The 14,707-nt window shown below is 42.5% G+C and overlaps 1 protein-coding gene across 9 annotated transcripts in view; it reads left to right on the forward strand.

Moving 5' to 3' along the window:
* LOC115096893 (copine-1-like) overlaps positions 1–14,707 on the forward strand; it is a 238,687-nt gene that overhangs the window by 126,927 nt on the left and 97,053 nt on the right. For all 9 annotated transcript variants that reach the window (XM_029612135.1, XM_029612134.1, XM_029612136.1 and 6 more), the window contains one exon: positions 13,470–13,649. In XM_029612135.1, the coding sequence (XP_029467995.1) occupies positions 13,470–13,649 (180 nt within the window). The remainder of the gene's footprint in view (positions 1–13,469; positions 13,650–14,707) is intronic.

The raw sequence follows: 14,707 nt of genomic DNA on the forward strand, positions 1-14,707 counted from the left end.
AGTTGTTAGGGATAATTTGGAAATCATTAGCTTCGGTGATTTTTTACATATAGGCACATGGGATATGTTTTCTTTTATTTGATCCTCTCTGTTGGGATGCCCTAACTCTTCTGTTTCATTGGTATTCTTCAAGGATACATTGCTCCAAACCATGCACTGCTGAGTGACTGTCTGCTTTCCCCCTTGTTCTAGTTTAAAAGCTGCTCTATCTCCTTTTTGAAAGTTAGTGCCAGCAGCTTGGTTCCACTCTGGTTAAGGTGAAGCCCATCCTTTCGGAAAAGTTTCTCCAGTTCCTTTCAAAACTGAATCCCTCTTTCCTGCACCATAGTCTCATCCACGCATTGAAACTCTGGAGCTCTTCCTGCCTCTGGGGACCTGCACGTGGAACAGGAAGCATTTCAGAGAATGCCACCCTGGAAGTTCTGGATTTCAGCTTTCTACCTAAAATCCTAAATTTGGCTTCCAGAATTTCTCTCCCACATTTTCCTATGTCGTTGGTGCCCACATGTACCACGACAGCCGGCTCCTCCCCAGCACTGTCTATAATCCTATCTAGGTGACACATGAGATCTGCCACCTTCGCACCAGGCAGGCAAGTTAACAGGCGGTCCTCACGTCCACCAGCCATCCTGCTATCTACATTTCTAATAATCGAATCACCAACTATGATGGCCGGCCTAACCCTTCCCTCCTGGGCAGTAGCCCTGGGAGACTTGTCCTCAGTGCGAGAGGACAATACATCACCTGGAGAGCAGGTCCTTGCTACAGGATCACTTCCTGCTACACCAGGGTGATGTTCTCCTACTGGGAAACCTTTCTGATCCAAGGCGGCACTGGGGCTGCCAGAGTGAATTTGGGATTTGGCTACTATGTCCTTGAAGGTCTCATCAATGTACCTGCCTGCCTCAGCTCCTCCAAGTCTGCTATTCTAGCCTCCAGAGATCGGACTCGTTCCCTGAGAGCCAGGAGCTCTTTGCACCGAGTGCACATATACAATCTCTCACCAGCGGATAAAAAATCATACATGTGACACTCAATGCAAAAGACTGGAAAGCCCCCCTCTTGCTGCTGGACTGCTGCCTTCATCTTAATTTTATTGAGTTCCTACTTAAGTTTAGGATACTAAGGGAGTTGCAATTAGAGTACTTTAAATTTACAGGTGAATTTACTAATTAATCAGCTAGTGTCCTACAAGGGGATGATTGAACTTTAAATAAGGGTTGGTACAATAGTATGATTTAGATAAGACCCTGATTGATTTTTATGGGAAAGTGTCTCTTGCCTAAAAATCAAGGGTTGAATGGGTGGGAAAGACAGACACTAAAATTAACTATCTCTGGCTTGCTTATTACCTCAGACACACACAAACTCTAAAGAATATATCCCTCTATTTCACCTTTCACCAAACTTTTATAAGTCCAAAGATTTCACAAAGCAATACTTGCCAATCCTCTTTAACCACCATTAACTTGATCTTCACTCAGTTAATTGAAGGGTTAACGGTGCACGCTTCCGGTCCTTTTCTACTGCAAAGGGTGCGGGGCCTCTGGAAGCTGGGGCAGTGGAATTCAATCCCTGGATGGCTTGTGGTGACCTCTGGACTCCTCTCCCGGGGGATGCTGGGAGCAGTATGCAGATGAGCCTTCCGGTCCTCTTCTACTGCCTGATCTCATTATAGTTCCAGCTCTGATTCCACTGGAAGATTTTCTGACTGTCATCAAATTAAAAACATGGCAGGCTTTACAGTCTGAATCTCTTCTCTGGTATTCACAGTATGAATGGCGAGCACTTGGTAGTCTCTTCTTTGATTCTCCCTAAGGCAATAAAAGATAAACTAGTATTGACCAGGATGCCTTGTACTAGCAGGTCCTACAGTTTCAAATGGAAAAGATTCTCGTTCTGGTCTCAGTCCAGCTCCTTGAACCTCTTTTCCTGTAGCTCAAGGGATTTATTCCAGTTCTTGTTCTGACCTTCATCTTTAGTTCTGAGTGCTTCATTGGTGAAAGTTCACCTTTGCACTGTTGTGGAGTATCACCAGTTGGTAGGAACTCCAATTTAAACCACTCACTGGTCTCCAAGTTGTGGAAAAACTTTAGTATTCCAAGCCTCTGGTTGATAAACCTCCAGTTCCATGGTACCTTACTGCAGTACTAGCACAACTCATGAAGCCTCCTTTAGAACCTCTGGAGCAGCAAGTTTGAAGTTTCTCACTTGGAAAGTGGAGGCTTCATGAGTTGTGCTAGTACTGCAGTAAGGTTCCATGGAACTGGAGGTTTAGCAACCAGATGCATCACTTTGTACTTGTCCATATTAAATTTCATCTGCCATTTGGCTGTCTCACAAGGTCCTCCTGCAATTTTATCACAATCTGCTTGTGATTTAACTACTCTGAATAATTTTGTATCATTTGCAAATTTGATAACCTCACTCGTCTTATTCTTTTCCACATCATTTATAAAAATATTGAAAAGCACTGGTCCAAGTACAGATCCCTGAGGCACGCCACTGTTTACTCTTTTCCACTTAGAAAATTGACCATTTAATCCTACTCTGTTTCCTGTCCTTGAACCAGTTTGTAATCAATGAACGGATATTGCCTCCTAGCCCATAGACTTTTTAGTTTCCTTAGAAGCTTCTCATGAGGGACTTTGTCAAACTCCTTCTGAAAATCCAAATACACTACATCTACTGGCTCAGCGTTATCTACATGATTATTAACCCCTTCAAAAAAATGAAGCAGATTTGTGAGGCAAGACTTGCCTTGGGTAAATCCATGCTGACTGTGTTCCATTAAATCATATCTTTCTATATGATCTGTGATTTTGATCTTTAGAATAGTTTCGACTATTTTTCCTGTACTGAAGTCAGGCTCACTGGTCTATAGTTTCCTGGATCGCCCCGGAGCCCTTTTTAAATATTGAGGTTACATTGGCCACCCTCCAGTCTTCAGGTACAATGGATGATTTTAATGATAGGTTACAAATTTTAACCAATAGATGTGAAATTTCATTTTTTAGTTCCTTCGGAACCCTGGGGTGCATGCCATCCGGTCCAGATGATGTGCTGCTCTTTAGCTTGTCAATCTGGCTTACTACATCTTCCAGGTTCACAGTGATTTGGTTCCGATCATCTCTGGAACTGGTATCTCCCCAACATCCTCATTAGTAAACACTGAAGCAAAGAATTAATTTAGTCTTTCTGCAATGGCCTTATCTTCCCTAAGAGCAGTGCGCAACCTACATTTTGGGACTCCCCGATGTGTCCTGGCGAAATCAGCCCTGTTAGTGTATGGAGAAAGTAAGTTTGCTTACCTGTAATCTAGATTCTCCATATATAACAAAATGAATTAATTATGCTTATAACCTGCCCAGCTCTCTGGAGAGTCAAATACCTTGCTGAAGCTTAATCTCTGCAAAGGACTGAGGGGATTTTACTGAGCTATATGAGAAGGATCCATTTAGTGCCATGGATGACATCACCCACATCATGGCAAATTCTCCCTGCTATCTATGAAAAACCTAATTTACATATAAGCAAACTTGCTTAATATACCAAAGGAGTACAAAGTAGCAAACTAACTCACAGGCTGATACAGTACAGTGCGCTCCGACGGAGCGCACTGTTAACCTGTCATTGGACGCGCTTTTTCCCTTACCCCTTATTGAGTAAGGGGCGGAAAATGCACGTCCAACCCGCCGAACCTAATAGCGCCCTCAACATGCAAAATGTGCAGGCAAGCCGCACATTTTACTTTCAGAAATTAGCGCCTACCCAAAGGTAGGCGCTAATTTCTTCCGGCACCGGGAAAGTTCACAGAAAAGCAGTAAAAACTGCTTTTCTGTGCACCCTCCGACTTAATATCATGGCGATATTAAGTCGGAGGTCCCGAAGAGTAAAAAAAAAAAAGTTTAAAAAAAAGAAAAAAAAATTTGAAGGCGGCTGTCGGGTCAAAAACCGGACGCTCAATTTTGCCGGCATCCGGTTTCCGAGCCCATGGCTGTCAGCGGGCTCGAGAACCGACGCTGGCAAAATTGAGCGTCAACTGTCAAACCCGCTGACAGCCGCCGCTCCTGTCAAAAAGGAGGCACTAGGGACGCGCTAGTGTCCCTAGCGCCTCCTTTTGCCCGTTTCTACCACCGGGCCTCATTTGAATACTGTATCGCGCGCCGGGAGAGCGGGCGTTCTCCCGCTCTCCCGCGGACTTTACTGGATTGGCCTGTCGGAGGGGTGTGAGGCAGAAACTGCAAAGCAAATCCTGTTTTCTAGAAAAGAGAAGTTTGCATGTGTATTTGTTGCATTTGTTTCTGTTTCTGGTGCCCCACCCCATAATAAATTACACAAGCTGTGTGTGAAACTTTCTACCAGTTATCATGTACTCCTGCTTTGCATTATGTAGGGTATGTAGTATAGCTTTTGAAACAGGAAAAAACAGTTCACTAAATCTATAAGCATTAGCAAAATTGTGTGCTCAGAATTCAGATTTATTTATTTAATTTTAATTTTTATGTACCGATGTTCCTGTAAAGAATACATATCGCACCGGTTTACAAGGAACTGAACAGTCGCCTCTAGGGCGGAAATACATTAAAACAGTCGCCTCAAGGCAGAATACATTAACACAAGGATACAGGAAAACTATTAAAGAGAACTTTCATAAACTCAATTAAATGTAACTGGGAACCATAAATCAGGAACATATGAACAGAGGTAGGTATATCGTCTGTCGCTTCACCAGATTTTAGCTCTCAGGGAAAGCTTGAGTGAATAGCCAAGTCTTTAGCTTCTTTTTGAATGTCGGAAGGCATGGTTCTTGGTGGAGGTCCGGTGGGAGCAGGTTCCAAAGATGGGGACCTGCAGTGGACAGAGCTTGTTTCCTCAATGAGGTTTTTGTTGGCTGGGTGTGAAGCATGTTCTGGTATGCACTTCTGATTGGTCTATTGGAGATGTGTTGCTGTAGTTGGAAGGGAAGGTTGAGGGGGGGAGATGTTGTGAAGAGCCTTGTGAATCATCATGAGGGATTTAAATTGTATCCTAAATTTTATAGGCAGCCAGTGAAGATTTTGGAGGATAGGGGTGATGTGATCCCATTTTTTGGTGTTAGTGAGAATTCTGGCTGTCGCGTTCTGGACCATCTGAAGTGGTTTGATGGTGTTGGCTGGCAGGCCCAGGAAGAGTGAGTTGCAATAGTCCAGTTTAGGGAGGATGATAGATTGTAGTACCAAGCGGAAGTCTCGGAAGTGTAGAAGAGATTTTAATTTTTTTAAGACTTGCAATTTGAAGAAGCAGTCTTTGGTAGTATTGTTTATGAACTTGGTGAAGTTAAGTTGGTTGTCCAGAAGTACACCAAGATCTCTTACTTGTGGCGTGTGGTCGATTGATGTGAAGGAGAGTTGGGTGGAACTAGTTGGGTTGAATAGAGAGCACTTGTCTGGAGCTATTATGAGGATTTCAGTTTTGCTAGTATTTAGCACGAGGTTGAGGCTTGTTAGCATGTTTTTGATTGCCGAAAGGCAGCTGTTCCAGTAAGACCACGTTTTGTGGAGGGATTCCATTATCGGGATGAGGATCTGAATGTCATCCGCATATAGGAAGTGTGTTAGCTTGAGGTTAGATAGATGGCAGAGTGGAAGGAGATAAATATTGAATAGTGTAGGTGAAAGGGATGATCCTTGAGGTACCCCCAGCTTTGATCTGATAGGGAGTGATTCTTTGTTGTTAATCCTAACCTTAACTGTACATTTTTGTATGCTCTGCATGTTTAATTCTGGGAAGAGAGAGCAATGATTATTTTTTTAAAGCTTCTTGGGCGAACCACTCCCAGAATCATGAATCAAAGCAAAAGAGTATTGCTGTACTGATTTTTCTCAGAACCCTATGCAGGATTCACACTGAAATTTATTAAGCAGAAACATAGAATGGACAGCTGAGTCAGTGAATTGTAGAATACTGGGTTATAAAACTTTTAATTAAAATTACAAAAAGATGTTAAAGAACAGGGGCTTGCTTGGAGTAAAGGATGCATGTGTGTTTCCAAATCTATATCTTCACTTTCCCCAAATGGCTGCACAGAGAATTTTGAGAGAAATAGCCCTAGGAAAATCTCAATTAAAAGAGCAACATCGGTAAAAGCCAGTCTGAAATCTGGCTGGACTCTAGGAATGAGGGCAGGACTGAAATTTCCTCCAGGCCACAGGTAGAAGAAGGGTGTAGCTAGCAAGAAAGGTAAAATCCCATCTGGCAGGCTGCCAGAAGGAAAGCCTGGGTGTGGTCAATCTGAGAACAATGTGAAAGGCAGCAGAAACTAGAGTTGCTTGAAGCCAAAGTGCAAATAGTTCATTGTATGATTGACAACCATGAGAAACCGGTGTGGCTGGAAGCTAGAGGAGCTGAATATAGAGCAAGCTGAGTAACCTGGACCTACCAACCATAACAGCTAAATAACCTACAGGAATTGTGCAAATTGTAGGGTGATGGAGGGTTGGTCCAGAATTCCTGTTAAAACCTGGGTGGTAGGCACAGAGTACTGAGATTCAAAGTTTAGGTATGCTTTAGATTGACTTCCCATGGCCTCATATATGACTTGTTGCGAGAGTAGCTTTATATAAACTTAAAATGGTAAAATCTCTAAAAATGTATACCCTCTACCTATTTCGCACTGTAGCTCAGTCTCTTGTATTGACCCATGAAGACTATTGTAATTTAATCGGGTTACCAGAGGTAACTCTTCGGGCCCTTCAAATGATGCAGCATGCTGTTACAAGAGCAGTAAGCCTGCTTATATGATCATATAACTCAAGTGCTGAAAGCTCTTCACTGACTTGCCCATAAGGAGTCAGTCTCAGTTTAAACTAGTGATAATCCAATCCATAAACTGTTTTGTTCGGGTTAAAATTGTGTGGCCTCAACCAAGTTACATTATGTACCTAACAGAGCATTGCGGTCAGAGATCATGGAATTGTTGAAATTACTACCTATTGGGGAATATCGTTTACAAACGACTTGAAAAAGAGCTGCCTTGTATTTAGCTTTGTCAATGTAGAATCACCCCCCCGTGTTATGGAGTGTTGGGTAATACCTGTACTGATGCTTCCTTTGCTTGTTACTGTGTATATTGTTCTAGTGTTCTCAGTGCTCTATGGTTGTTACTTACCCGACACTACCAATAAAAAAGATTTTGATAAAAAAGAATCACCCCCCCGGTTGATCTAAGAGGATCGTGATCTTAAATCCTTTAGAAAGAGCCTGAAAATACTGTGTGTTTATTTTTTAATGTGTTCTTTTTTTTCTTTTATGTATGTAACAATGTAACCCAGCATGAATAAATATATTAGAAGAAATGGGATATAAGAATTTATAAATAAATAAGTAAGTTCAGGGTATGGACTAAACTTTACCTGTCTGTAGTTGGAGTCACTGGGATAATTTTTCAGTGTGGCCAGGACTTAATGTAAGTGGGAAATGGAATGTATAAATACTATGCCTTGTAAAAGTCTTCACACCCTTGTATTTTTTCACATTTTACTGTCTAAAAAATACAAATAAAAATACATTAAAGTTGAAAATTTGTTTCACTGATCTACCCAACATAGTCTAAACCAGTAGTTCTCAACCTTTTTTCCAGTGGGAACACACCTGACAGATGATGCTTGCATGCATGACACTCAACACCTTTATGGGGCTAAATGTAAACATATACTCTGCATCCACAAGAACCTTCCCCTGAGCCCCAACAATGGGTGCAGAGCAGAACTAGGTATTTCCCCACACAACTCGCCATACAAAAAAGATATTCTGATTTTCCTAGCGTGTAGCCAGATGGACTCAGGACCAATGGGTTATATACTCCTCTGCTTAGCAGATGGAGACGGAGTCAGGTTTCAAAGTTGACGTCACCTTAGATACATGCCTGCAGTGACCTCAGCCCTTCAGTATCTCTCCATCTCCTAGCAGATGTGGACCTGCTTTCTCTATCGGAATCGCCGTACTCTTTAGAAGAAGAAATTTTACCTTTAAATTGGAGAAAGATTGAGCCCTGCTCTCCTGCGGTTATACCTAATAGTCCCTCCCCCAGTTGAGAATTCCTGAGGCGATTTCCGAGAACCCTCAGAGGTGTGCCTTGGTCTGATAGCCTGTTCCTAGCATGGACTTTTCTGCTGAAACAGCTGTGGGTACAGGAAGCAGAGCGTGGCGGTAACAGCCAAAGCCCTCTCCCCCCACAACCGGAGACTGTCTCTGTACTCAGCCAGTAAGTGCTGAACCCAGTAAGTAAAAAAATAAAAAATCTCCCGTTCAGAGTCATTGGAGGGGTTTTGTAAGACTTCTCCGGTCTCCTTGCTCAGCGTGCCATACAGACGTCATTCCCAATCCGTTGCTGTGAAGGGAAGTGGGCCTCCGAGCAAGTTGAACGGTCCCCCAGTGGGCTAGGATCCACTTCAGGCTTGGTCTGCACACTGCGTACTAGGCCACGTCGGCACCATCTTGCTCGCGGTTTTGTGCGCCTTACATTACCCTCCACATAGCATTGGTACTTGTGGTGCGAGCTGGCTTTGTGCATAAGTGCACGCACAACTTCGTGCAGTCTACGCACACAATTACTTAGGTTCAGAATTCCCGAGCGCACAGGTTGTGTATGCACCTCGCCACTGCCTGTTTAGGTGCCCAAAATCTGTGTGCACACAAAGTCTTCAAGCGTGAGCCAACTGAATTTGCAACTGCCGTATCTAATGGCTCCGGCAGCAAAGAAACATAAGTGTCATTTTCTCTGCACAGCTTGTCATATTAGGGCTATTCCGTCTGACCTAGATTCTTACTTATGTCAGCACTGTGAGGAGGCCCAGGGAGAGTTGACTCCTTAGACTTTATCAAGCCCGGTTCTTCCCATTCTGAGGATGGGTCAGCCACAACTTTAACTGGAAGCATCCCGGATCTGAATAATCCCGGGGCTGGGTCTTCGGTAAGGGAGTGAAATTCAGTGACACCTATGCCAGTTCTTCCTGGACTAGGTATGGACCTGGCAGCCTTCTCTTCAGTGGAATTTTTTCAAGGCCTTAAAGCCTTCATACAGGTGCAGTCTGTTTCACTTGCCCCTGCCCGGACAGAACCACAGTGGTAAGGCCTCCCTCTCCCAGCCCAATCGGCAGACCTTGAGACATGCCTCACCTCACCAAGGGTGTTCCTAGCAGAGACTTTGACAGCACGGACGAAGAAGGGGATCCAGATTCTTGGAAGATGGAGAAAGCCCTCCAGGTTTAGAACTATATTGGACCATGTTATGTTTTTTCCATAGAGACAAATTGCTGGCCCTGGTTTCCCAGACTCTGAAGACGCTGGGAGTTCCTGGGGCAGACTCCATGACAGAACCAAAGAAGAATCCCATTCTGGAGTCTCTGCGGAAATCTGCTGCTATTTTCCGGTACTAGAAGTCATCCAGGATTTGATTGATCTGGAATAGGATGCCTCTGAAGCGAGTTTTAAAGGTGGTCGAGCATTAGAAGCTCTATACCCACTGGATCTGGTGGTGAGAGAACGCCTGCGCTTCCCTAAAGTGGATGTACTGGTCTGCGCTGTTTCAATGCAAGCAACTTTCCCAGTGGAGGAAGGAGCGGCCTTAAAGGATGCACATAATAGGCGGATAGAGTCCATCCTTAAGCAAGCCTTTGATGTGACAACAATGACCTTACAGATTGCTTCCTGCTGTGCCCTGGTGGCTCGCTCATGCCTGCTCCTCTCTAGAGGTGGATGACTCAGGGGCGTACTCCAGAGAATCTATGGAGCCTGCCGCTGCCTTTTTAGCTGACGCAAGCTCTGACCTAGTCTGTACCTCGGCCAGAAGACAGCTATGGCTGCGAAATTGGTCAGTAGATGCAACCTCTAAGGCAAACCTCACAACGATGCCCTTTAAGGGATCACTGCTCTTCGGAAGCAAATTGGAAGAGCTGGCCATTAAGTGGGGTGAATATCCAGTGCCCTGTGTACCGGAGGATAAGAGAGAGCAGTCACAGCACCCCTCAACTATGCAGGGTCGATCCAGGGGCGCCCAACGCTTTTGACCCTACTGAAACTCAATGTTTCAGAGGTCTTAGTCCTCAGGGAGGTCTCAGTCCTTTTGGAGCTGACAGCCCAAGAGAATGTCAGGTTTGGGTTCAGGTTCGGGCCGAAATCCCCAATGAAGTTTTGCTGACCCATCCACGGAACGAGGAGATAGGAGGTCAAAAATCCCTCTTCTACCAGCAATGGGTCGAGATCACTTCTGACAAATGGGTACTGGATGTCATACAAAAAGAATATGCACTGGAGTTTCACAGTACTCCTCGGGACATGTTCATGATATCTCTTGCCACTCCCAGCACAAGAAGCAGGCAGTGGAGTCTACCTTGATAGGGCTCCTCAAACTAAGGGCTATAATTCCAGTACCTGCGCCCCAGGAAAATACGGGGCATTATTCCATCTAGTTCATCATACCGAAGGAGGGTTCCTTTCGCCCCATCCTGGACCTCGAGTGTCAACCAACACCTACGGGTAATTCATTTCTGCATGGAAGATCTGCGCTCCGTGATAATTGCCATACAACCGGTAGAGTTCCTAACCTCCTTGGACCTCCCCGAGGCCTACCTTCTTATTCCAGTCCAGCAAGAACATCAGCATTTCCTACACTTTGCGGTACTGGGGGTAGTACCATGGGCGAGAGCACACATGTGGCCACTTTAGAGCTTCCTGCTGTCACTTTGGAACCCACTGTCTCAAGACTATTTGATTCGCCTCCACCTACCAATGGAAGTATGTTCTTAGTTCCACTGGTGGCTTCAGGAAGCTCACCTGGGTGTCCCCGCTGAACTGGCTGGACCTCACAACAGACACGAGCCTCCGGGATTGGGGAGCTCACTCTCAGGAACTGACAGCCCCAGGGATGATGGACCAAGGAAGAAGCGCTCAGGAACATAAACTGCCTGGAAGCCAGGGCAGTCAGATTGGCGTGTCTACAGTTCAGCCACTTACTTCAGGGTCTGGCGGTCCGTGTAATGTCGGACAACACAATAATGGTAGCCTACATCAACCGCCAGGGAGGTACCAATAGCCAGCAAGTGTCTCAGGAGATAGATCGCCTTATGGATTTCCACTCCCCATATGCATGACTCTGCACTTCTTGGCATTGAATGTCAGCTGCCATATCTTCGACCACTCTTCCATCTTCCTTAAATCCCGTCACTCCGTTATTGCTTTTCCTTTCAGCTTAGGATCATTGTCTTGCTGAAAAATGAATTTTTTTTCCCTAGTCCCAGGTCAATGGCTCTGGGGCAAGTTTTTTCCTTCCAGGATTTGCCTGTACTTTGCACCATCCAACTTTCCCTCTGTCTTCATAAACTTCCTTGTTCATGCTGCTGCAAATTATCCCCACAACATAATGCTGCCACCACCATGCTTTACTGTAGGGCTGGTGGGGGCAGTGTGATGTGCTGTTTGTTTTAATTCACACTTCACTTAGCACAAAAACCAAAATGTTCCACTTTGATCAGAAAACAAAACCTTCTCCCATATGTATGCAGTGTCCCCTATGTGTTTCTGTGCAGACACTATATGGCACATCATTTGGCGTTTCTTCACCACATCATATTATTTTTGCATCTTCTTTCTTCCTTATACAGGTCATGTTTGTGGAACAATCTTGAAATTGTTGAACAACTCACATTTTCCCCAGTCTGAGACCTTTAAAGTAATCTTAGGTCTCGTGATGACCTTTCGCAGCAGTTTACTTAATCTACAGCTACTGACTTTGGAGGGGTGGCCTGATCGCCACAGTGTTTTAGTGATGCCAAACTTTCCACTTTGACACTACCCCAAGCGATATTCAAACACATTGAGATTTTTTGTCTTCCCCCAAACTGTACCTTTTGAATAACATTATCCTGGAGTTCTTTTGGCAGTAGTGTACAATTCTGGTCACCCCATCTCAAAAATGATATAGCGGAGTTAGAAATGATACAGAGACGGACAGCAGAAATGGTTAAGGGGTTGGAACAGTTCCCTTATGAAGAAAGGCTAAACAGATTATGGCTGTTCAGCTTGGAGAAGAGATGATTGAAGTCTAAAAAAAATCATGAGTAGAGTAGATTAGGTAAGTAAGGAGTGGTTATTTACATTTTCAAATAACAATAGAAGTAAGAGGCACTCCTTTAAGCTAACAAGGAGCAGATTTAAAACCATTTAGAGTATTTTTTCACTCGGCACATAGTCAAGCTGTGGAATTTTTTGCAGGAGGATGTATTCAAGGCAATTAACATAGCTGAGTTTTTAAAAAGGATTTGGACAAGTTCATGAAAGAAAAGGCCATAAATAGTTATTAACCAGGTGATGCAGGAAGACTTACCACATGATACGGAGTGAGCAGTAAAAAAAAATAAAATATAAAAAAAAAATTGAATCTCCTTTTACAGATTTGCCACTGTTAAGTTAAGATGCTGGCTTCAATGGATCCAGCATGGTACTTATGTTCTTAGTTCCTTGTTTGGCATGTTTTGACCTTTGCTTCAAGTTAACTTGATAGCTTGATTATTCACCCAGAAGCATTCACATCAGCTCAGCTACTGTGATTTGGACCCAGTTGGGCTCTAACTTGTTTGAACCGGAGTTAATTTGGGTTTGCTATGACAAAGGTTGTTAAGATTTGTGTAGTCAAGATTTGCTTTTTTTAAATTCTTAATTACTTTTGGAATATTTTGATAATTGTTCATGATGAAATTGTGAAGTACTTTATGTAGACCAGTGAAACCAACGTCTACTTTAGTACATGTTTTGTATTTTGTTTAGACAGCAGAATGTGAAAAATGCTGAGTATGTGAAGATGTTTACAAAACATTGTATGTATATATGATTTTGGTGAATAAAACTGTTGTTGGTACTTAGACTGGAGACATGCAGAAATATCTGTTGGCCCTCACCCCCAAAAAAATAAAAAATTGTAAGAGGAAGGAGAAAGGTAATGAAGAATTAAGATTCAGATAATTCTATTGTCATGACAGTTTTATATGTTTTGCCAAAGTAGTATACATAATTAAAATAAGAGAATGAAAGGAAAAACATTAACCTAGAAAAGGAAGCAAGAGACAAGTTTGTATTTTTATTGCTTTTTAAAAAGTCTGAAAACCGCTTATGTGGCGCTTCAATCATCTGTTCAGAAGCGCACTTATTTTCATTCAGGGGAACTGACCAACTTCAAATTTCATGTGAAGGCCAATCATGGTCCTGGAATTTTTTATTAAAATTCAGCAGAACCTAATCAGTGAAAGTTGGGACTACAAAATGCATTCATATACATGGATTTAAGTACCTTAATTAGTAATTTCACTAATAAAAGTACTTTACTGTTAAATCTTAATTATAATTCATCTTTTAATGATGGTTGTGGGGTGCTTAGTGAGGGGACCCTAAATGTGATTAGTAAAATATCATTGGTCCTCTTTCTTTTGCCATAGTTGGATCGAACAGAGAGAATTCAGAACTGTCAGAAGCCGGAGTTCTCCAAGAAACCAATTATTGATTATTACTTTGAGAAGGTGCAGAATCTGAAGTTTGGAATATATGACATTGACAACAAGTCTTTTGATTTGAACGATGATGACTACCTGGGAGGATTCGAATGTACTTTGGGACAGGTATTTCCAGATCATTTTGTTAAAATGTTTTCAGCCCCCTTTTCTTTCACTGTTCTTTACTTCTCTGTTCACTTACACTAGCCATTTGGTTTGACTGGCCGTGTTTCTATTAATATGAGCTGCTGGAGTTATACAAATGGAGGTTAATTTTTAACAGTGTATAAGTCAGTACATATTTTATTTATTACATATATAAGTGTATGCACACAAAGCTATTCATGCATTTTATAAACTGTGTAATACTGTGTTATTTCTTCTCCAAAAATATGCACTTATGTTCCAATATGCACTCTTTTTGAATTCTGGGAACCACATACTTTCTATATCTATATTATAAAAGTACATGCACATATTATGTGTGAAGTAATTGTAACATGTATATTTACCAGAGTTGTGTGCAGAGGCAGGTATTTTATAAAATGTTTATTCTCCTTATGAAAATATTTACTTATGTACATAATTTTAATCGTCAGCTCATAGATTCTGCCACCAGTTTATCTAGATCCTCTTCACCACTTAACCCAGGTCTGCAACCCAAAAACTGCATTTCTGTAGCTCAATTAGCAGATGTAAAAGTATTTTATAAGCGGCATATGTGCATACATTACCAAACTTATAAGCACCTCTAAACTGCCCCTTTTTTAAATGTACATTTAAATGCGATACTGCTACTATGCGATTACTTCATACTTTTACAAAATACTACTTTCTTAGCGTCCAGAAAGATGAAACTAGAACCAGAGTGTTATGCACCTCTACCAGCAGATGTAGATGGAACAAAGCTGTCATCACAGTATATATACTCCTGAAATGTTTTGAAAATTGCTCTATAAAGCAAAGCAGTGGTATGAACCTCTTTAAGACAAACCAAAATGTTACTTTAAAAATAACATCTATAAAACATTTGCAATGTATGTTTGAGTTCATTTCCATTTTAGAGTTGCATCTGTTTTTCTGTTGACAAGCAGGCATGAATCAGCCATAATGCATGGATGATATCATGATATTGCAGAAAATACAGATGGAGTGAATAATTCACCCACAAAGCAGCAATACAA

Source organism: Rhinatrema bivittatum, chromosome 8 (genome assembly GCF_901001135.1).
Source record: "Rhinatrema bivittatum chromosome 8, aRhiBiv1.1, whole genome shotgun sequence".
Classification (NCBI taxonomy): domain Eukaryota; kingdom Metazoa; phylum Chordata; class Amphibia; order Gymnophiona; family Rhinatrematidae; genus Rhinatrema; species Rhinatrema bivittatum.